Source organism: Octodon degus, unplaced genomic scaffold (assembly GCF_000260255.1).
Source record: "Octodon degus isolate 3935 unplaced genomic scaffold, OctDeg1.0 scaffold00018, whole genome shotgun sequence".
Taxonomy (NCBI): Eukaryota; Metazoa; Chordata; class Mammalia; order Rodentia; family Octodontidae; genus Octodon; species Octodon degus.
In genome coordinates this window covers 3,296,710-3,318,371 of record NW_004524594.1, presented here as the reverse complement: position 1 = coordinate 3,318,371, position 21,662 = coordinate 3,296,710, and the positions used below count along the sequence as shown (strand labels likewise).

General features: G+C 55.5%; 1 protein-coding gene across 1 annotated transcript in view; it reads left to right on the top strand.

The window, feature by feature from the left end:
* The window catches only part of Cd82 (CD82 molecule), a 34,677-nt gene that overhangs the window by 3,164 nt on the left and 9,851 nt on the right, over nucleotides 1-21,662 (top strand). Inside the window, exons 2-3 of the mRNA XM_004627020.2 lie at nucleotides 13,918-13,988; nucleotides 17,933-18,015. Of these exons, the coding sequence (XP_004627077.1) occupies nucleotides 17,953-18,015 (63 nt within the window). The 5' untranslated portion in view covers nucleotides 13,918-13,988; nucleotides 17,933-17,952. The remainder of the gene's footprint in view (nucleotides 1-13,917; nucleotides 13,989-17,932; nucleotides 18,016-21,662) is intronic.

Below are 21,662 nucleotides of genomic sequence, written 5' to 3'. Positions count from 1 at the left end.
AAGCAGCTGAGGGGCAAAGAGTCCTGTGTTCTGGCTCTTGGAGTGGGTTCCAGCTCTGCTATTTGTGCACTGTGTGACGCAGAAAAGTCCCTTGTCCTCGCTGGGCTGCCCTACCCGGCCCTGCCCTGCCAGTGCCCCGCTCTTCACGTGGCTTTCAGGGGCCTCCAGGACCAGGATCTGGCCTTGGTGACAGAGGGGATGTGTGCGGCAGCCTGCCTATGCGTATGTGCACACTGATGCAGCACAGCTGGGCAACTCCCCGAAGATGTGCAGTATTTTCCCTGCCCCCTCCCCCCGCCATTCCCCCTCCTAAGCCACCCCATCCCTAGGGCCCAGCTAGTGTGGCAGCACAGACCAGAACTTGGGAACTAGAGTCTTGGCTCTTCCTGGCCCTAGCTCTGTGACCCTCTCTTTTTGTTTGCTTGTTCACTTGTTTGTTTGTTTGAACATAGATTCTCCCTGTGTAGTCCAGGCTGGCTTTGAATTCATTATGTAGCCCAGGCTGGCCTCAAACTTGCAGCAATCCTCCTGCCTCAGCCTCCTGAGTGCTGGGATTGCAGGCGTGCACCACTATGCCCACCCTCTGGCACCCTTTCTGAGCCTCATTTTCCAAATCATAAGCCGAGGATGCTAACGGTAATGACTTCATGAAACATCCTGAGGATGCAATATATAAAGTGCTTGCAAAACTCTCAGCAGTCTTCTTCCTGGCTTGTGGCAAATGCCCAGATGACGAGAGCTGATGAAACTGTGGCTCCGGCCCTCCATGTCTAGGCCCTCTGTGCAGACCCAGCGCACGTGCGTGTCCCCAGGCAGGACTAGTCACTTCCGGCTCAGTGACGCTGCCTGCTGTTCCTGGGTGGCTGGCTTGCATCAGCACAATCTGAGCTTCGTGAGCGGACATGGGTCTGAACGTCACCTTCCCCTAGGAGGCTGCCGTCTGTTGACTTACAGAGTGCTCCTGGAAACCCTCCTGGGCAGGGACTTCCCTGTGTCCATCCTGTGTCCTGGATTCCTGGCACAGAGCAGGCACGTGGGAACTGGTTGAATGAATAAGCGATTGTCCTCCAGGGAACCTCACCAGGACCAAGCTGGGTGCCAGGTTCTTGATGATGCGTTGACAAAAATGAGCCCGGGAAGCGAGGTCTATGGACCCCACTCCTGGATCCTGGCTCAGAAAGGCAGGAGCAGCTGCCTGCTCTCTTTTTTAGCTGGGGCTTCTGGGTCCCCTATGACGCCTGGCTTTTACCCTGCAGAGAGGGGAACAGCTGACTTCCTCCCCCCTGGCCCGTGAGGGGTCAGTGTGGCTTTTAGTGAACACTGACTCAGCCAGAAAAGATGCCTTCCCATCAGCAGTTATCTGTGAACAGTGCCGTTACCTTCAGAAGCCCAAGCTGGGGGCAGGGAACTGTCCCCAGGATGCCCGTGCCAGGTCCCTGCTGGGTACCACCCCTCCCTTGACTTCTCGCCCTGCCGTAGAGCCTTCTGCTCCTTCTCAGGGTGTGGTGCGAGCTGGGCTAGGCTCTGGGAAGATTCAGAGGCATGGATGGTCGATGTGAAGTGCTCCCCACTGCTCGGCTGCTGCTCTTCAGCACGGTGGCCTCAGGCCCAGAGCCTGGTAGCCCCCTCGATCAGCTTTGGCTCCTAGAAGGAGCCGCTTTAATGCTGCAGCTCCTTCTTGCTACCCATGGGTGTTGCATCTGTAGCTCTCACCAGCCACAGATCAAAATATCTGAAAAAAGTTGCTTCTTTTTCACTGAAGGCAGACACAGTCCCTAGTCTCTCAGAGTACAGTATGACAACTATTTGCATAGCACTCGCACTGCGTTAATATTATAAGTAATCTAGAGATGGTTTACAGTATGTGGCAGGCTGTGTGTATGTGATGTGGAAATACTGCATCCTTTTGCAGAAGGGACTTGAGCACCCACAGGGTTTGTGTCCCCGGTGAGTCCCAAGGGACAAGCGCACATACTCACAGGACTGTTGGGTGGTGACACGTGCATGTGAGCTACCACCCTGAAGAGCCTGAGATGATGCCCGGCTCTGAGTACGTGCTGTGTGTGCAGGGCTGTGAGCACCGTGGCCATCACCTGGAAGGAGGACGTGACACAGGAGAGCCTGGTGACGAGTACCGGTCCGGGGACCAAGGGCCTGGCTTGGTGTCTCTGCTCATTCCCACTTTCCAAGCAACCTTGTGCACTTTACAGCCCTTCGTGGGTTGAAGAACTGTAACTCTCTCGCTGCAGTTCCTGTACTTGGCTTTCGTAGGTGAGACCCAGCTGTGAGCCTCCACCCAGGGACAGGACCTCGGAGCCCGGCCTGTCTCCCACACTGGGCCACATTGGGAAGAAATGGCAGGTCGGCAGGTCCCAGCCTCGGCCACACCCTGTGTTCAGTGAGGCCAAAATGTAGATAAATGCTCATAAATGTATATGTTGCAACAGATTAGATTACAGGCTTTATTTTCCCTCCTATTTTCTGAAACTTCTGCAGGGGAGACTGTATTAATTTTATGCTCAAGGAAAAGCAAAAGAACCCAGGCATATAATACAGCAGTCTTGAAAGCCTCTTATTATACATAATCTAAGAAAAACGTATCATGGAAACTTGGGGTCATATTGAAGTTTTTGTTGTTAATAAATCCTGTATTTTTGAAGAAGGGGCGGAGTGCTGGTTTGAAGTGCCTATCAGGCTGGTGTCAGGCCTCAGAAGATACCAGGGGAGTATTGAGGTTCCCGGTCTAGGGCACAGGTCAGATATGATAGGAGAATAATCCAGCTCTGCACATGGGGGACCCATCCTGCAGCTGGGAGGAATTTAGAAAGCTTACCAGCAGCAGCTGAAATCAGGTAGGAGGAGATCGCCTCTCTGAGCCTTAGTGTTCCCAGCTGTGAACTAGGGACAATAATAGTAATAGTAATAATAATAATCCTTCAGGTTTCCAAGATTATTTCATAGGCATTAATAAAATGTCACTACAGAGACCTGCCTAAGTGGCTTCAAATCCCAGGCCCAGGGGCTTTGCTTACTACCTATCCTGGAACTGGCAGTGACTGATCTGGACCCTGAAGTGCTGGACTAGATTACTGAACCCAGTGGCCAGAGCAGCAGATACCCCAGAGGGCAAGCTCTATGCAGGAAGCCTGACTCTGCAGGAGGTGGGGCCCAGTGGAGCATGCCCTGGGCGTCTCCCATCAGGAGTAAAGAAGGGATAAGAGCAAGACTGGAGGTGTTACCTAGTAAAGGTCCCTCGACAGGGAAACACTTGGAGAAAGGAATTTGTGTTCCCATGCATACCAGGCACTTCCAGGGATGCCTGGTATTCAGAAGGTGCTTGGTAAATGTTAATTTGTTGTGGCTAATGATAACAGCAATAATATACTATGGTTGGAAAGTCATCTCCTCCCACTCACTGTTTTAGGAGGTGGCTTAAGAGACTGGTGTTGCAATGGAACCTGTAACTTGTCATCACTTGGAGAGGAAATAGAGACTCTGCAGGGGAGGCGTGCTTTTTCTGGAAATTGTACAGCAGCTGAGTGGGCATGTGGGCCTTGGGCTGCTCTGTGTCATGACTCTTGGCCTCTCTGAACATACCCAGTGACCAGGGGAGGGAAACTGTGTCTTCTCCTTTATTCCCAGTGTTTCTGTCCATCCCAGAGCCCCTCTTAACCTTTCAGCTGTTCGGGAGGCTCTAAGGGCCCCTGTGCTGCCCAGAAACCATGTCACAGGCACTGTGGTTATCATGCTTCAGGTAAATTGCAAGTAGGGCATGACCAGGGTTCTCCCATCCCCTAGACGTGGGCTGGCCCTGCCTCACAGGGTCTGAGAACCTCTGGGGCAGTTGAACCAGATAATCCTGGCAGCTTGCCTGTGGGAGGCCCAGGGAGGCAGGCACCACAGCAGGACCCAGAATTGGCAAAGGTGCTGGCCACGGGCAGAAACTGCTTCTGCCTCTGCTCTGGGAGAAGCAATGGGGACGCCCTCCCCTGCAGTCACTGAGGTCCCTGGTCTGGAGGGGAGGAGCTTCCCAGAGCTGCCTGGAACCCTAGGGACACAGAGGGCTGAGTCCCTTACCAGAGCGTCTGAGCCTAGCCTTGAGTTGAGTGCTCTGGGTGTACGCTGAGGGCAGAGCTGGGGGTTTGTGTCTGGAGTCCCAGAGTCTTGGCATTGTGTTCAGTTCTGTAGTGTACTCAGTTAACCTACCTGCCCAGTTGGATCCCACGAACAGCTGACTCAGCTTGGATACTTCAAAGCTTGGAAAGCTCACCACCGTTCATCTTGGACAGCTCTGACACGATCACAGAACCTGAGCAAATCCACCGGCTGAGCGACGTAGATCTCGCTTATTGCAGCCACACTCGATGTGGATACTCACAGTGGGGGGCATATCTTGGAGCAGGGGACCCCAACCCGGCATAGGAGAGAAATGCTTCAGCTTTTCAAAGGAAGGGGAAAGAAAGAATCTTGATTTCTTTTTGAACTCAAAGGCCAGAAAACCCCCCAAACTTTCTCACCACTTAAAGTTTTCGTGGAAAAATTTGTAGCCCGAAGAATGAGCAGGCAGGGGAAATAACCATTCAGAGATAACCACTGTGAGCAGTTTGGTGTTTTGGCTTTTAAAAAATAAAATAAAAATGTGCCTACGCCCAGATTGGGATCAAACCATCTGAACCGCTTCCTGCCCCGCCCCTCTGGCTTACGCTTGTTCAGGGAGGATTTTTCTGAGTGTTCCAATCTCCTTCCAGAGCCCTTCCCAGCCCCTTCTTGTAAGACTCTGTGGTGACCTGGTTAGGCGCTCGCCTGTGGTCACACACGTGGGCCACTTGAATCTCTCGTTGGCGTCCCTTCTGCTGTAACGGCCACCTGGGTCATCTGTGGATTTTGTGTTTAGTTCTCCACAGCTGCACGCAGGGCACTCCTGCAAGTGGCCCTGCAGCCAGGGGCTCTGTAGATTCAAGGACTGAGGACTCTTCCCCCTGCTCCACACCAGAATGCACCCCCAAATTTAGCTCCAGTCCCTTGTGTCATCTGGCAAACCCACAGAAGGAAGAGGCAGGCTTTGAGGGTGTATTTCCAAAAGAGGCACAGACAGACAGACAGACAGACAGACAGACAGACAGACAGACAGACAGACAGACAGACAGGCAGGCAGGCAGGCAGGCAGACAGGCAGACAGGCAGGCAGACAGGCAGACAGGCAGACAGGCAGGGCACCACACGTATGGGAGCTCTTTCTCAGCAATTAGAGTCTGACTCCTGACCCTCCCCCTCCCTTCCCCTTCTTCTTCCTCCTTCTCCTCCTCCCAGTCTCTGGGAGGCTGTGGTGTCATTAACTTAATCATGGGATCTCCTTACTCTTTAATGGCCATCCCCACAGCAACTTCTTCTTCCCCCAGTAACCCTCAAAAAGCTCAGTAGTGACTGAGTAGGGTCCAGTAGTGACTCAGTAGGGTCCTAGGTGGGAGTGGGTCATGGGCTGCTGCAGTGGTTTCTAAAGTCTAATCCACGTGAGAGTCCCTTGGAGAGTTTCAAAAGCTTCCCCTGCCAGAGCTTCCGGTTCTGTTGGTTGTGGGTGGCAACCTGAGAACATTCGATTCTAACCCAAGATCCCAGGAAATGCTGTGGGACCCCACTTTGACAACCACAGGAGTTGCACAAAGGGGCGGGGCTGTGGTAAATTTTAGCTCCTGGTGCTGCTGCCAGGAAACCTTACCCGTTTAATGAAGGCTCATCCTATGAGGGCAGGAGTCCCCCGCTTCCCAACTCTCCTCCAAGAGGCCCAGAATATTGTGGAAATTTCTGTCTTTTTGAGACAGGGTCTCACTATGCAGTCCAGGCTGGCCTTGGACTCAGTGATCCTCCTGCCTCAGCCTCATGAGTGCTGGGAACACAGCCTTGTGCCAACACACCTGGATTCTAGTGGAAAGCTAATGTGTAGGACAGCAAGCTGACTGTCACCACCTCCAGCCTACAGATGGAGATGAGGCTCCCGACCATGCCTACTCCAGGTCCCAGCGGCTCTCTGCTGTGCTCCCTGCTGACTGCCCAGTAACTCGATCTCCTCCAAGCTCCATGTTCTCTGGCCTGGCTGGTTTAAATTCCCAGTTATTGTTCTAGGCAGGTTTTCCAGAAGACTGGAAACTTTCTCCTGCCAGGCTTGAGCTCTGCCTGGCAGGCACAGTGATGACAGGGTGGGAGCTCTCACTGGCTGGGTGTCAGTGTGTGCTGGGCCCTGCTCTGGGCCCTTGGGTGGCAGGTCGGCCTCTGAGTGGGGAGAGGGAGACCCTCTGTCCCTGCATAGGAGGAAACTGAACTCTAGAGCTGGCCCTGGCCTGGAGTGGCAGCAGGTCTCAAGCTAGAGGGGGATGGGCTTGTGGGGAGGCAGCCTCTGCCCTCCTCTCTCCCTACAGAGAGGGTCAGGCCACAGCCAGGATTTCTAAGTGACACAGTGAAATGCTGTGACTCCCAACCTGCTAGGCGTCAGATAGGCCGAGCTCACATTCTCCAAAATTGAAGAATGGACTTGGAACCATGGAAGTTAAGAGTGGGAATTTTTATTGAAAGATACAGGTCCCAGGAGACAGAGGGTTGGCCCCTGCGTGTTGCTGTGGACCCCAGTTTCTACCAGACATTTCATAGGTTAAAATCGCGAGATGAGCCCAAGAGGGAAACAAAATTATGTTCAACCCATAAGGTTACCAGACTAACTGCTCAGGAAGTGTTGGCCAGTGAAGAAGCAGGTCGTGTCACAAGTATAGGAGGAGAGGACAAGAGCATTGTTTGGAAGCGATGCGTCTTGAGGTCCTGGTCACTCAGGTGACTGGCTGATGTCTATCTGGACTTCACTGGGCCAGGTGATACCAGTCAGGGCGCGTTGCTCATCCTTGGGTGCGGCCTAGGCCTGGCCTTTGTTCTTTATCTTGGGGCGTGGCCTTCAGTGGTCACGCCTGCAGCCCGTTTTCGGTGCATTCTTCTCTTCTGTGCTGACTCCCTGGAGGGCCCAGCGCTGTCTGGCCACCTAGGATGTTTCTACCTGACTTAGCTGTCTATATCGGGACGCAGGGGCCTGCAGTGTTGGAGTTCTGGCCTCATCTCAGGGTGACCTAGCTTTTCACATCCTGTTCTGCTGCTGCCTGCTGGGGGACCCTGGGCAGGCCACTCCCCTCCTGGGAGTCATCGTTTCTCATGAAAATGCCTCCTGCTTTATAGCTGTGGGTGGCAGGCGTTTCCTCACTTCTGCATCCCCCACAAGTCCCAGCACCTCAGGAGCCGCCAGTGAGGGTGCTATTGCTAAGCCAGGGCAGCAAGTGGCTGCTCAGGGCCCCCAAACTCAAGGTCATCCCAAGCCCACTCTCCACTCCAGGCAGCCTCCTTCAAGTGGAAGAAAGACTTAGGCCTCATCTTGCCTCAGCTTCCGGACCCAAAGCTCTTGGCTGAGCCACAGGGTACTAGGTGTGAGGTGCCCAACATCCAGGAAAGGTTGGTCTGGGCTCTTACTCTGGAGCCCCTGAGGAGCAGAGATGAGGTCCAGGCTGTCGCTGTGCCTGGCACCTGCCCAGGCCCTGGTTTTAGTGTCCTTGGTGGCTGTAGTGGACAGGACCCAGCTCAGTTCCCCCACTCCCTTGGTCCCTGGCTTCTCCTGGGGATCTTGTCCATGGAGAATGTTCCAGAATCATTCATCTGGGTGCTCAAATGCCGTAGGCTCTCTGTCTCCCGATCCCAGCCTTCCTCATTTCTCCAGGCGGGCCTCCAGCCTGGCTGCCTGGGGAGCTTGGGGAACCTGGGTCCTGGCTCAGGTGAACTGGCTGAGCCGGTTGGGTGACTCACAGCCAGCCTGGGCCAGAGGCAGGGTTGTAATGTGGGTCCAGCTGCCTGCTGCAAGGCTCAGGGCTGGGCCTGTGTGTCCTGCAGGGACAGGCAACTGCATACCCTTGACTTTCAGGCTTGTGACCTGGGGCAAGTTACTTCCCTCCCTGATGACCCAGGAGACTGGCAGGAGACAGGTGCAGGGCACTCTCTGTCAAGCAGGGTCACAGACCCTGCTGGCAGCACCTGCCCCTTTCCTACCTGGCTCTGTCACCCCCTCCGCAGCCCAGCACCTTCTCACGGTGATATCTTCAACATGTTCCCCTTTATGTGCATGTGCTGCACCTTCTAGGTCGGGAGGGAGGAGGGGGCCACCCAGCAGGGAAGGAGCCCCAGGCCCTGGCAGCTTTGCCCCTGTCCTCCATCAAGGGCCCGAAATTGGTGGCCCTGCGAAGAGGGGAGGGGCTGGCGTGCTTGGGTCCCAGCTTCAGGGGGCTCTCAGGGCTGAGCTGCTGTCACTTGACCACAGCTGGCCGAGGGCCAGGTGCTTCTACTCCTCTTCCCTTTGGGTGCTATGAGCACCCCAGCACCCCTGGGTGACCAAGGCCCAGGCTGCTTGGGGATCTTGGTGGGGAGCAAGGGAGGTGCTGGAGTTTCATGGAGCCCTGGGCTGGGGCAGGCAGCTCCTGGGAGGCCCAGGTTGGCAAGAGCCAGCTCCTCCAGGAGGCCACAAGGGGACATAGGGTGCCAGGCAGGCGAGGCAGGCGAGGCTGGGTCGGGGCATGTCGGCCCCTCATGTTCACCAGCTGTGTGCATGTTACAAAGCTGGTCCCAGAACCAGGGCAGAGGGAGGGCACCGAAAACTGGCACCAGAGGTGCAGGCGCCTGCAGAAGGGCCTGGCCAGGCAGGTGGCTCTGAGCTGGTGTACACTGGGCAGAGCTTCCAGCAGCTCCGGGGCTCAGGGACCTGTGTGAGGGCACTGTGCCTATCACCCTTGATCACTTCTCCCATCAAGCATCCCTAAAATGGAGGTGCTGAGACCCAGAACCCAGGGAGGGAGGAAGGTTGAGCCCATTTTACAGACGTGTTACTGAGACCAGCAAGTTAAGTGACAGGAAGAGGAAACAGAGCCAGGGTGGAGCCCACGTCCCGCTGATGCCAACCCAAGCCCTCCAGCCACCACCCTGACTTCCTAAGCTCAGGGCCCATGTTGGGCATGATGAGGTTGGCAGGTACTTGCTGCCATGTGGGGACCCTGACTATTGTCCCCTCCTCTTTAACCACCCAGCTCGGACCACACCCAAGAAGCTGACTGTCTCAGGCCACCGTCCCTGTCTAGTGGGGCTTCGGGACAGGCCACAGGCTGCTGTCTGCTGGCAGAGTTTGGCACCTCGGCTAGGGAATCCTCTCACCAGCCTGGGCCTTGGCAAGATGGTGCAGATGCCATCATTTCTAAGCGTCTCTGGACACAGTGTGGTATGGGGAAGCACAGGGCCCTGGATGCGCTGTCGAGGTCCCGCTCCAGCTCTGTGTGCTCTGTGGCCTCAGGTGATGTCTTCACCAGCCCAAGTCTGTTTCTTCAGCTGTAAAATGGGTTTCAAAGCAGAACTCATCTCCGTGGGCCATCAAAGGACAAACTGAGCCTTGAGGGACTCAGCACAGTCTCTGGCAGGTAGTGGTGCCCACAGATGTTTAGCACTGGTGGTGGTGCTGGGGTAATTGCTCCAGACAGGGTGAGATGGTCCCACCCTGCCATTTCCTGTGGCCAGCCTGGCACAAGACTGCAAGGGGCCCTCATGAGCTGTGGTGGATATGGCTTGGGACAGGAGCTTTACCTGAGGAGGGCAGCTCCTCTGTCCCCAGAACCCCAGAGCTATTCACTGTGGGGAGGGCATGTTGTCCTCTTTGAGGTCACCTCTAGCACTAGCCTGGCCCTCTGTGCCCACCTGGGTCAAAGCTGGCTCATTATGGAGCCCCAGCCGGCCTCAAACTCATGGTGATCTTCCTGACTCAGCTTCCCAGGTGCTGGGGTTACAGTCATGTGCTACCACAGCAACCCAGGCAGGGCTCGGAAATCCTGTGTGTTTCCCAACACGACAGCTGCCAGGTCCCACCCCTGACCACATGAACTCCTAGGGTTTGGGGTCCCAGCCTTCTACCCCTCAATATCTGCTTCCCCAACTGTCACAAAATGGGCAGGGCCATTGACTCCCGAGTCAGAGGGTTCAGGACACAGAGCTGAGTTGGTCACTGTCACTGGCAGTGTGAGCAGGGTGGGTACACCACCTCTGAGCCCCTGGTCCTGCTTGGGCTTGGGGAGATGGAATCAATTAGCAGCAGGCACATTGGTGCTTTCTTAACCCTTTTGGATCCTGGCTTCCATTCACTCAGCCTCCACTCGGAATCCTCGAGTGACAGTGACCTTCCCAGGGCCATGGGTCTGGAGCCGTGGGTCTGTTTGTCCTCCCAAGGGATGCACATTCTGCACACCCTCCTGCCTGTCGGAAGGGCACTCCTCACTGTCACGCCTGAGTTTCTTTGGTCCCTGTCCTTCCTGCATCCGGGGCCTCAGTGAGCTGACTCTGCCATCACCCTGGACAAGTCCCCATTACCCATTTCACAGGCGAGGACCCTCAGGTGCAGAGCAGGCAGGCAACTTGCCAAGTGTCACACAGCCCCGAGACACGAGACTGGAATCAGACGCCACACTGTGATCCGCTGTATTATCCTGCCTCTGATGCAGAGCTGGGAGCAGGCCTCCACAGGCAGCTGACTCACCAGAATCCTCCTGGGAATCTGGGCCCTGTTGTTAATGGGCTCCGGACTCTGAGGCTCCCAGACGCCCTCTCAGACAGTGCCTAAATGTCCCTCTGATTTACAGCCTCCCATCCATGCATACAAGTGAGTTACAGGTCGACTGAGCCAGGTAGCCCTGAGCCAGGAACCGCAGGCCCAAACCACCCCTGTCTGTCCGTCCTCTGGCATCTCGGGGCCCATGGTGGGGACTTGGAGCTCAGTTGAGAAGCTGCCTTGGCTCAATTCACACAGCAAACTGGGATTAAACTAGGTTTTACAGGAAACCCGAGACCCTAATCCTGCCTGGCCTGGCAGCCTCACATTTCTCCCATGGCCCAGAGTAACAGTGGTGGTTTTTATTTTCTTTTGATTTTAACAACAACAACAGAATGTGAGACCACAGATTGAAAAGTGTGATAGCAGGAGGGCAGGAGCTGCCCCAGCCAGGGCTGGGGTTTCGGGAAATGCTCCGCCCATCAGCCATGAAAGCAAACGCGGTCCTGGCCAGCCCTTCCCACCAGTCAGGACAAAGTCCAGAGAAGCAGCAGCCACCAGGTATACAGGTGCAGGGCCTGGGCAGGGCGGGCTGTCCACTTCCACTTTCTGCCCAGTCACAGGCTGAGTTCGTGCCACGGATCTGTGCCAGACTTCCTGGCCCAGCGCTGGGGACAAAGGCCCCGAGTATGCAGCAGGCAGAAGTCCATTCCCAGCCTCTCACCTGGGGGGAGTAGTGGCGTCTCTGGCTCTGAGCCCCCGGGCTGGGCACACACCTGGGGGCTGCAAGAAGCCCCCAGAGAGCTTCTGTCTGTGACTCAGGAAATCAACAACCTCTGCTTACTGCCTTGACCTCACTGTTTACCGAGTGCCGGGCGCTTAACACACACTAACTCCCTTGGGCCTCATGTACCACCTCATGGTCAAGTTCATTTTACCGCTGGGTTTAGTTTTATTTGTCATTTTTGAGACAGGGTCTCACCACGTAATTCAGGCTGGCCTTGAACTCACTATGTAGCCCAGGCTAGCCTTGACGGTGATTCTCCTGCCTCAGTCTGGGATTACGAGTGTGCACCACCATGTCCAGCTTCATCTTACAGCTGGAAGAGCTGAAGAACAGGGGTGGACCGACCAGGGCCACAGTGGGAGGACAGAGCCAGGCCACTGTGTGCCTGTCTGACAGCAAGTGACCGGCACACCCATGGGGCAGGGCGAGTCAGCCACCCCATTTACAGACCAGGAAGTCCTTCTGCAAAGTTTTCCAAGGCTCTGCGGCTGGTACACAGCAGAACCAGGGGTGGGATCCATGGGCTTCGTGGGAGCCTGTACCCAGTGCCCATTCTGCGTCTCCACGCAGGAGCCCCAGGAGCGAGGACAGTGGAGGGGCTGGTAGAACAGAGCTGTGTACCCCAATTTTCCAGCCTTCCACAGTGTGCTCGGCCCAGCTCGCCCTGTGACCTTTGGTCTTCCGCTGTCTCTGGGCCCCTTTGAAAGGGCAATGACCCCAAAGGTCTCAGGCACGGCGATACTGTGCCAGTAAACGACCCGGACAGCAAGCCTGCAGGGAGCCAAGGGTAGGTCAGAGGTGCAGGGAGCTTCAAGTGACACATTTTCCAACCAGCTGCTTCCATGGGCAACCAGGTCTGCCTGCACTCCAGCGGGGGCAGAGGGCCGGGCCGCGCTACGAGAGCGAGAGCGGAGATCAAACTCACAGGTGTCCAGGCTGTATCCCCAGGAGTGCATCAGGGCCCCTGGCCGTGACAGTGAGACGAGCACTTCTCAGATCCCTCAGCAGTGTTGGGACAGACCCCTGCCCAAGGGCATGTGGGAGCCAGAAGTGAGAGCCCCCAGCCGCTAGGCTTTGCAGGGCTGCGGCCCAGGATAGAAGGAGCCTGCTGGGGTGCGTATTCTAGGAAGAGCTCCCTCCATTCCTTTTGTGAGCTGAAGGAAACTCAGAGCCAGTCTTGGGGGAAGCTGCCCACGCTGCCCCCGAAGCAATGCCATTGCTGGGAAGCGGCCTTGGCCCTGAGATCAGAGTTTACCCTCCCTCCTTCCCTCGCAGGCTTCCCAGCCTGCCCAGATCCTCTCTTTTTTTTTTAAAATTTTATTTATTTATTTTGTGTGTGTGTGTGTGTGTGTGTGTGTGGTCAGCTCAGCCCACCAGGGGGCAGGGCTGGCTGGCATGTGGTGCTGGGGGATTGAACCGCGGTCCCTGTGCTTTGCTTGGCTTAGCTTGTTCTAAGTAGGTGCTTTAGACCACTGAGCCATCTCACCAGCCCCCAGATCCTCTCTTTCCTCAGACAGGCCCTGCACACCGAGCACTCACTGTGGAGAAAGCACTTTCCAGGCAGGGTGACAGAGCCAGGTGTGTCCCCTCCTCCCAAGAAGGCTGCATCTCTGTGGGGGTACAGGTAGAGGGGCTGTGTGACATCCCGAGACCCTGGTGCCTGGGCCTGGCACTGGTGTGGTCTGGCTCCTCTGAGCAGCCGGTGGTGACAGCTGAGTGCAGATCAGGTTCTGGCAGAGAAATAGCAAGTGCGAAGGCCCTGAGGCAGGCAGAGGCCGCGGGCCCTGGGACAGTAGGGAGGGACTGAGTGATCATGTGTGGGGACAGGGTGATGAGAAGGAGGAGGACGGGGCAAGCCACTGGAGGCTAAAAGGAGTCTGGGCTTTTGTGTGTATGTTGAGATGGGGTCTCACGATGTAGCCCAGGCTGGTCTCAACTCGCAGTGATCCACCTTCCTCCGCCTCCTAAGTGCTGGGGTTACAGGCATGCACTGCCACGCTCAGTTTTTGAGACTGGGTTTAATAGCCTGGAAGTCGCTGAAGGCATCGCCATTCCTGAGGTGTGAGCTGGAGAGAAACAAGATGCAGGCTGTGTTCCCAGCATTCTCCCTCCCGTGAGGATAAGGGGCTGGGAGGGCAGGGCTGGAATCTGCGACCTGTGGACTTGCTCTGGTCTTGGTGGCCGTGGAGAGGAGGCAACCCAGGGCTCACTGGGGCTGTGGGGCTGGAAGGAGGAGACCTACAGGCTCTTACATGTTGGACTGAGTACCCACTGGGGAAAGTGGCCATTCACCATCCTTCCTGGACCCTACAGCACCTAGAGCTAGGAGAGCCACCCTGCAGGGACCTGCGAAAGCCCTGCCTTAGCGTCTCCTAAGGGCCCTGCGGTGTTGGGAGCTATAAGTAGAAAATTGAGGCGGACTGTCTGTATGTTCAGTACTGAGCATCTCACGGACTGGAAGTCTAATGCAGGGTGAACTGGGGAGACTTTCTCTTATACCCCTGTAACAGTGCAGCCTTGTGTCCCGGCAGTGCCTGTGTCTCCTGGACTCGCCTTCTGAGGAGCTGCTCCGGAAACCTCTGTGCTACCCTTCCCAGGACAGGTGAGGAGGCAGGCGGGGAGGGACCAAGCCCATGCCTTCTGACTCTGGGCCTACAGTCACCATGGTCCCTGAACTCTGTAGTCACCAGTTTTGAGGAACCTCTGGGTCCCCAGCCAGGTGAGAAAACTCCTTCAGCCCAGGCGAGGGACTGACTCATGGAGGAGGGCAAAACAGAGAGGTGGCCCTGGAGACCCCAGCCTTTCTCAACCCCACCTCTTGCTTCCAAGGATGTGGGGAGGCTGGGAAATGGGTCCTGTGTCCAGGGCACACCATTGGGTGAGGACAGAAGAGGGCTAGCATCGTCTCAGCTGACTCAGGGACAGTGGGCCTCTGACTCCCTTAAGGTTTGCCGAGGACTTAAAGTAGTGGTGTCCTTGTGGCAGTGCCCTTCTTCCACCCCATCCATCCATCTACCAAACATGTAGCCATCCATCCACCTACTCATGTATCCATCTACCCATCCTTCTATCTGTTCATCCATCCACCCATCTACCCACCCATGTGTACATCTACCCATCCTTCCACCCACCCACCCTCCCACCCAGTCATCCATCTACCCATCTTTCCATCCACCTACCCACTAACCCACACACCCATCCATCTACCCATCCTTCCACCCACCCACCCATCTATCCATCTACCTATCTTTCCACCCACCCACCCATCCTTCCACCTACCTACCCACTAAGGCACTCACCCATCCATCTACCCATCCTTCCATTCTGCCATTGATCCATCCATCCATCCTCCTGTACATCCATCCATCCTGTAACTTACCATCCATCCATCCATGACTTATTTACTTAGTGGCATTTCTGAGCACTACTGGGTCCACATGAGGAACACACAGTCTTCCCCACCAGCATCACAGGGCACAGACTGTGGACAAGCAGAAATTACTGCTCAGCAGGATGAGCTACAGTAACTGTCGTTTGCTGATAGCTAACTGTGTGCCAGACATTTTACCTACATTATCTAATTTTATGTCTGGAAAAATCTGAGAAACACTTGCCTTCTTCCTCCTTTCACAGATGAGTAGAGTGGGGCTCAGAGAGACTCAGTCACACGTCCAAGAACACACAGCTAGGGGTGATAGACCTACATTCAAAGTCAGGCAGTGTCACATGGGAGCCTATTCTGGAGCCACTTCCATAGCCAGTGTTACCAGCAGGGAGCCCCCTACCCAACCTGTGTCCTGGGGATCAGGCATGCTGAGGAGGGGTCTCCTGCAGGAGGTGATGTCCGGGGGAATCAACACAGCAGGAATTAGTAAAATACCAGCAGAATAGTTTCACTCTATGGGCAGATTTGGCATAAAATGATATATTCGGGCAATTTAAATTATAGCTGCCTGGAAATGGCCACCATGTCTGCTGACCCTTGAGCGGCGTTCACACTGCGTTCACTGTGGGAGATGGTACGGGCAGGGAAGCCCCCACCCGTGCCGTGTACTGCAGGTGCACACTGGAGAGGGCACCGGGGGACATTCTGGGGAGGAGACACTCGTCCCTCACTTCTGCAAGGACTGAGCCAGCTGGCACTGACGACAGACGCGGACCCAGCGAGGCTCACGGAGCCCTGGGGGTGCCAGGCGCTGCCCTCGCTGTCTCCATGGCAGCAGGTGCTAGAAGGACCCGCCCCACGGGAAGGCGACAGCTCGGCAGGCTCTTCCCCGGGGGCCACGCACTGGCGCAGCTGGATCCGGGCTCTGTCCTGGACCCTCGTCTTTGCTCCACTGCTGCCCTCGCACAGAGCACCCTGCTCCTCCTGCAAACCCTTCCGCAGACCCTCTTTTGTCACCAATATCAGGACCAGGAGATAAATGTCATGGGTGGGGACTGGGGTGGTGGTGGCAATGGACACTGACATTTGAATTACATGGTATTGTGTGGCATTTCCATTTCCAAAATCTCTATGTCTTTTTAATATTCAGAAATGTCAGCTCTGTTCTTAGCTCAAAGTGAACAGGAGGCGCGGCAGGGGTGGGTCCGTTGGCTTAGTCCTAACTTTTTCTCGGCAAGCACAGGCTGCGTTGTTTCCACCGGAGCTGGGGAAGACAGGGCTGAGGCACAGCCCGGGCTCTCAGGAGCCAGCGCCAGGGCCTCCATGGGCCTGGCATGCCCACACCGCAGGACAGAGACCTTGCCCGGGAAACACACACACACACACACACACACACACACACACACACACACCAGCTGCCACCCCCACGAGAGCTGTCCTGATTGGCTGAGCCGCCTGCCACTCAAGAGCCGTCTTGTTTCAGGGTGCGAAACACTGCCTCCAGTGTGGTGCCCAGAGACGTGGCTCTGTCCGTGCTGCTCACCTCCTGGTGGCCCTGGGCAAGTCATTCCCCTTTGGTGCCTCAGTTTTCCCATAAAGTGCTGAGGGCTTACTCCACTGTGGGATATAATAGATAAGTGAGAAGGAGAACGGCAGAGGTTGCTCTGGGTTGGGAATACCAGGGGAATGCCGGCCCCTGACCTGCCCCGGACACTGGCGCTGCCCAGGCTGGGGCCCAGTCGGGGGGTTCCCAGCTGCCTCCTTACCACCAAACAAGGGCCCCTTTGAGAGCCCCGCTGGATGACGAATGCTGGCTAGTCCCACCAGTCCCTTTCTGAGCCCCTGGCTGGCAAGAAAGGAGCAAGGTCTTGTGTGGGTACAGCCAGAAATGCAGGGACCCTGGGACATGCACATGCACAGCAAGGGGTGTGGCCCCTTGCCCTCTGTCCCCCTAGCCTGTGGCTGCTCCTCCCCTGCCCCAGCCACCACTGTCCCCTCAGCCATCCCAGTCCAGCTGTCACGCCACAGAGCTGTTTGGCCTTGGGAGGAGAAGAAGGCAAACTGCCTCGCTTGGGTTCAAGTGTTGTCAGTGATCCTTGTGCCTCAGCCTCCACAGTGCTGGGATTACAGGCCTGTGCCGTCTCAGATCTGTAGAGTTTTTTGTTGATTTTTTGAGACAGAGTCTTGCTATTCAGTGCAGGCTGGCCTTGAACTCAATATGTAGCCCAGTCTGGCCTCAAACTCAAGGCGGACCTCCTGCCTCAGCTTTCCAAGTTCTGGGATTACAGGTGTGCACCACCAAACCCAGCAATATATCTGTGGTTTTCCTTTTTTTTTTTTTTTTTTTTTTTTTTTTTGCGGAACCAGGGATTGAACTCAGGCCCTTGCGCTTGCCAGGGAAGCACTTATTCTACTAAGCCATCTCCCTAACCCCTATATCTGGGATTTTAACTTGAGGTCATTGGGGTTCCTGAAATTGGTTGTAAAATGCTACAGACACACACATGAATTTTCTACGGGAGTCTGTGACCCCAGAAATGCTAATAAGTGATGACCAAGAGGAGGGACCCTTGGGAGCTTGTAGGTTTATGTAGTAGGCAGTTACCAGCAGACAGATACTGCCGCAGAGGGCAGAAGACTGGCTGCACAGGATGAGCTGATGTGTAATGCCACAGGGCACGCGTGCACGCACACACACGCACAGGAAGTGTAGCTGCTTAAAGCCATGGAGGGTTTATCTCTAGGAGAGATAACAAACTTTGTTCAATTTGTGGTTTTCTATGTTTGTCAGATACACACGTATTTCCTTTGGTGGGGACAGTGCTCATTCTGAGAAGCCAAGATGAAGCCAGCCTCATCCTAGGGTCTCCCTCAGGCCATCACCGACTTCCTGGCCTTGTAGTGTAAACCGAGTGCCAAAGCTGGGGTGCAGGGGTGAGGTCTCTGCAAAGTCCTACTCCCCGGGTGGCAGCCCTGCCCCCTCCTCCCTAGATTCAGGCCTGAGATTTCTCCAAGCCCTGCACTTCCTGGCCTTGTGGTGGCCCAGAAACCAGCGACGACAGTGTGACTTGCTTCTCCACCAGGGAACTGAGATGCTTTGGAGCGTGTGGTCCCAGTGTGGGCTCCCCACCCCTGAACACCCCTTTCTCTTCTCTCCCCAGGGAGCTCCAGGCCCAGCAGCATGGGGGAGGCTTGCATCAAGGTCACCAAGTACTTCCTGTTCCTCTTCAACCTGCTTTTCTTCGTAAGTGTGGCCTATAGTCAGATAATCCTGGGGAGGCATGGGTGGTGGGTGTCCTCCCAAGGGCCAAGGTTAGACCCTGTGGAAAGGTGCTGGGGGGTCAGGACAGGATTCCCAGGTGGTGTCCCCGAGTGGCTGCCTCTCCTAGATCCTGTGCAGGGGGCTGGAGTGGCGCCCCCCACCACCCTGCAGATATTGCAATCTCTCCCCCCCACCACCACCCAGGAGCTCCCAGAGCTGAGCCTAGGGTGGGTCACAGCAGGCACAGGACCCCCTTCTCCAACGCTCCCCAGGCCTAACAGGGCCCCAGCCACAGTCTGCCCTAATGTGGATGTCATGGCACCTCTGGGGCTGCCTTTCCTCGAACGCACACACAGTGAAGTGCCAGCAGCCCATTGTACCCTCATGGCCCCAGAGCATGTTGGGTATGGCTCCTCTGTCTCATTGGTTCACCCTAAACTGTTAAACATCAGGTTCTACAATATGATGTCTGTGACGGTCCAGTGTTTTTAATGCATCAATTCACAAAAATATGACTATTGGGGCCGGGGAGATGGCTCAGTGGGATAAGCGCTTCCCTGGCAAGTGCAAGGGCCTGAGTTCAATCCCCAGTTCTGCAAAAAAAAAAAAAGTTTAAAAAAATGACTATTTTTAAGAAGAGGGGAAAGTATCTCAATGTTCATTAGGGAGTCCCTGAAAGTGAAATTTTATTCCTGTTTGTTTTTCTGAGGCAGGGTCTCACTAGATCCTCCTAGGCTGGCCTTGAGCTAACTGTGTAGCCCAGGCTAGCCTCAAACTCCTGGTGCTGTGTGTCCTGCTGTCTGTCAATCTCCAGCTCATCCTAACTACCAGACCTGGACCCACCTGGTGCCTGGGTCCACTCTGGGCTCCCCCAGCGTGGTGGTCAGGTTCTGGCCCAGCCCGTGGGAAGCAGTTGTTCAGTGGGGAGGCCAAGCCTGCCCTGGTCCCAGGCCAGGGAGGGTAGGCAGCAGCACAGGACAGCCCTGGGCCTCGGGGTGGATGGAGAGGGGTCAGGGCTGTGCCAGGACTCAGAGCTTAGGGTTGGGGGCACAGGTGCGTTCTCCTCTTGCATTCAGGGTTAGCCAGCTGCTTGTGGTCTGATGGGGTCCCTTCCTGTCCTGCGCCCACAGAGCCACACACCTAAGTACGCGGGTACTCGCAGGCTGAGCCCTGCCTGGGGGCTGGGGGCCACGAAGGCTCTGGGTGAGGACAGGCTTGGTGCCTGCAGCCTCCCAGCCCTTCCCAGCGTGACCAGATGAGATCTGTGGCTTAGCAATCTGCCCTGGGCACACTGCGCCCCACACCATGACCAGCATCCTCCTGAGCCGGCACCTCAGATACGGCTTCTTGGCCACTTTTCTCAGGAACAGAGCTGAGGTTGGTGGATGTGGGCCCCCTTTCCGGTCCTGGTTCTTGGAGCAGGGGCTGCAGGTGTTGCCAGTTCTGGTAGGCCACAAGCTGGGCCTCCTTTCAGGCTGCCCCAAGGCTGAATGGCTGGGCCAGCTGCACCTGCTGACGGTCACGCGTCAGTCACCAGCCTCCCAGGGTGGTGGGGAGGTCCCCCTCAGGGCTCTTGTGCTCTAGCTGGGGTCTTAGGGCTGTGGGGTCCTAAGGTTTGCCCAGGAGTTTCTTGACTCGTCCCTCACCCCTTGGAGGGGTTGTCCCCTGCCTTCCCAGAGGAGTATAGCTGGACAGCCCCCTTAGGCCCCTCCAACTGTGTAACTCAGGGAGAACTACCCTCTGGAGGACTTTGTCCCCCTCTGGAGACTCAGTTGCCTTCCTGTCCCCAGACCCTGGCTCTCTGTGAAAGACCCAGGAGAGATGCCAGGCATCCCTACTGCCCAGCTGTCAGGCCCTGGAAGAGGAGGTCAGGGTCTGTTTCCCTGTGTGCAAAATGACAGCAGCAGGCGCACCTGACCAGAAGGAAGCAGAAGATGAGGACTCCTCAGCGACAGGCCCTCTAGAGGACAGTAGGGTCAGTTGCAGTATCCTCCTTTGGCAGTCCTTGGAGGATGAGGCAAGGGAAGTGGCCCCGTACCAGCCATCTGGGGGCCAGAGGCACAAGGAAAGCCCCAGACCAGCCTGGTGGTACACACCTGTGATCCCAGCACTCTGGGAGGCTGATGCAGGAGGATCACAAGTTCTAGCTCAGCCTAGACCACTTAGAGACTTGGCCAAACCCTGTTTCCAAATAAAACCTCAAAAGGGCTAAGGGTGTAGCTCAGTGCAAAAGCCCTGCCTTGAGTTCTGAGTGAAAAAAAAAAAAAAAAAAAAAGATTACCAATCATATGGAAATTTTAATCGTGTTTTATCATTCATCATAGTTTTTTGCCTTTATTTTACTTACTTAGTTAGTTGGTCTTTTTGAGACAGGGGCTCCCTATGTCATTCATCCCAGCCTTGAAATCACTATGTAGCCCAGACTGGCCTCAGACTTAAGGTGATCCTCCTGCCTCAGTCTCTCAGGGGACAGGACTGTAGACACCTGCCACTATGCCCAGTACTGATTTTATTTTATTTTTTAAAATATTGCTGCTACGTACGGCTCATTTTGATTACTGAGCTTGCTCTTTGCCCACAGGAGGCCCTGGCCCCTGCCTTTTCTTTCTTTTTTTTTTTTTTTTAATATTTATTTATTTATTTATTTAGTGTGTGTATGGCCAGCTCAGCCCACCAGGGGGCGGGGCTGGCTGGCATGTGGTGCTGGGGATTGAACCGCGGTCCCTGTGCCGCGGTCCCTGTGCTTTTGCTTAGCTTAGCTTGTTCTAAGTAGGTGCTTTAGACCACTGAGCCATCTCACCAGCCCGCCCCTGCCTTTTCTAGCAACAGAAGGAGGCAGGGGGACCAGGGAGATAGCTCAGAGGTCTAAGTGCCTTCCTGGCAGCACAAGGACCCGGGTTTGACCCCTGGCACACCATGCTGTGCCAGCCCCACACCCAGCCGGCCACCGAAATGGAACACAGTGATTCACACCTGTAATCCCAGAACTGGGGAGGCCGAGACAGAAGGATCATTATAAGTCTGATCTGTGTAGTGAGACCCTGTAACAAATAAATAAATAAAAGATGAAAGAAGGAAAGAAGGAGGGGAGAGAGGGAGGGAAGGAGGGCAGGAGGGAGGGAGGGAGGGAGGGAGGAAGGAAGGAAGGAAGGAAGGAAGGAAGGAAGGAAGGAAGGAAGGAAGGAAAAGAAAGAAAGAAAAGAAAGAAAGAAAGAAGAAAGAAAGAAAGAAAGAAAGAAAGAAAGAAAGAAAGAAAGAAAGAAAGAAAGAAAGAAAGAAAGAAAAAACAAACAGGCAAGCAAGCAAGCAGTGGGGGTGTTGAGGAGCTGTGGCCTTGGACTTGACCTGTAGTTAGGGGTTCACAGCAGAAGGGAAAACCAGGCTGGTGACAAAGGTGGGGCCCTGCAGGTGGTCACACCCAGCCTTAAGGGGCCGCCTTCCTTAGGTCTGTGGCACCTCCCTGGCCTGAACCATCAGATGTCAGGGCCTGGCCAGGACCCTACCAGGGAGATAAACTCTGGGGGCCTGGCTGGGGGAGGGGAAAAGAGGCCAGAAATTCCCATCTGCTTTGTCAACCTCCTACACCTTATGTTCCTCCCTCCCTCCCTCCCTCCCTCCCTCCCTCCCTC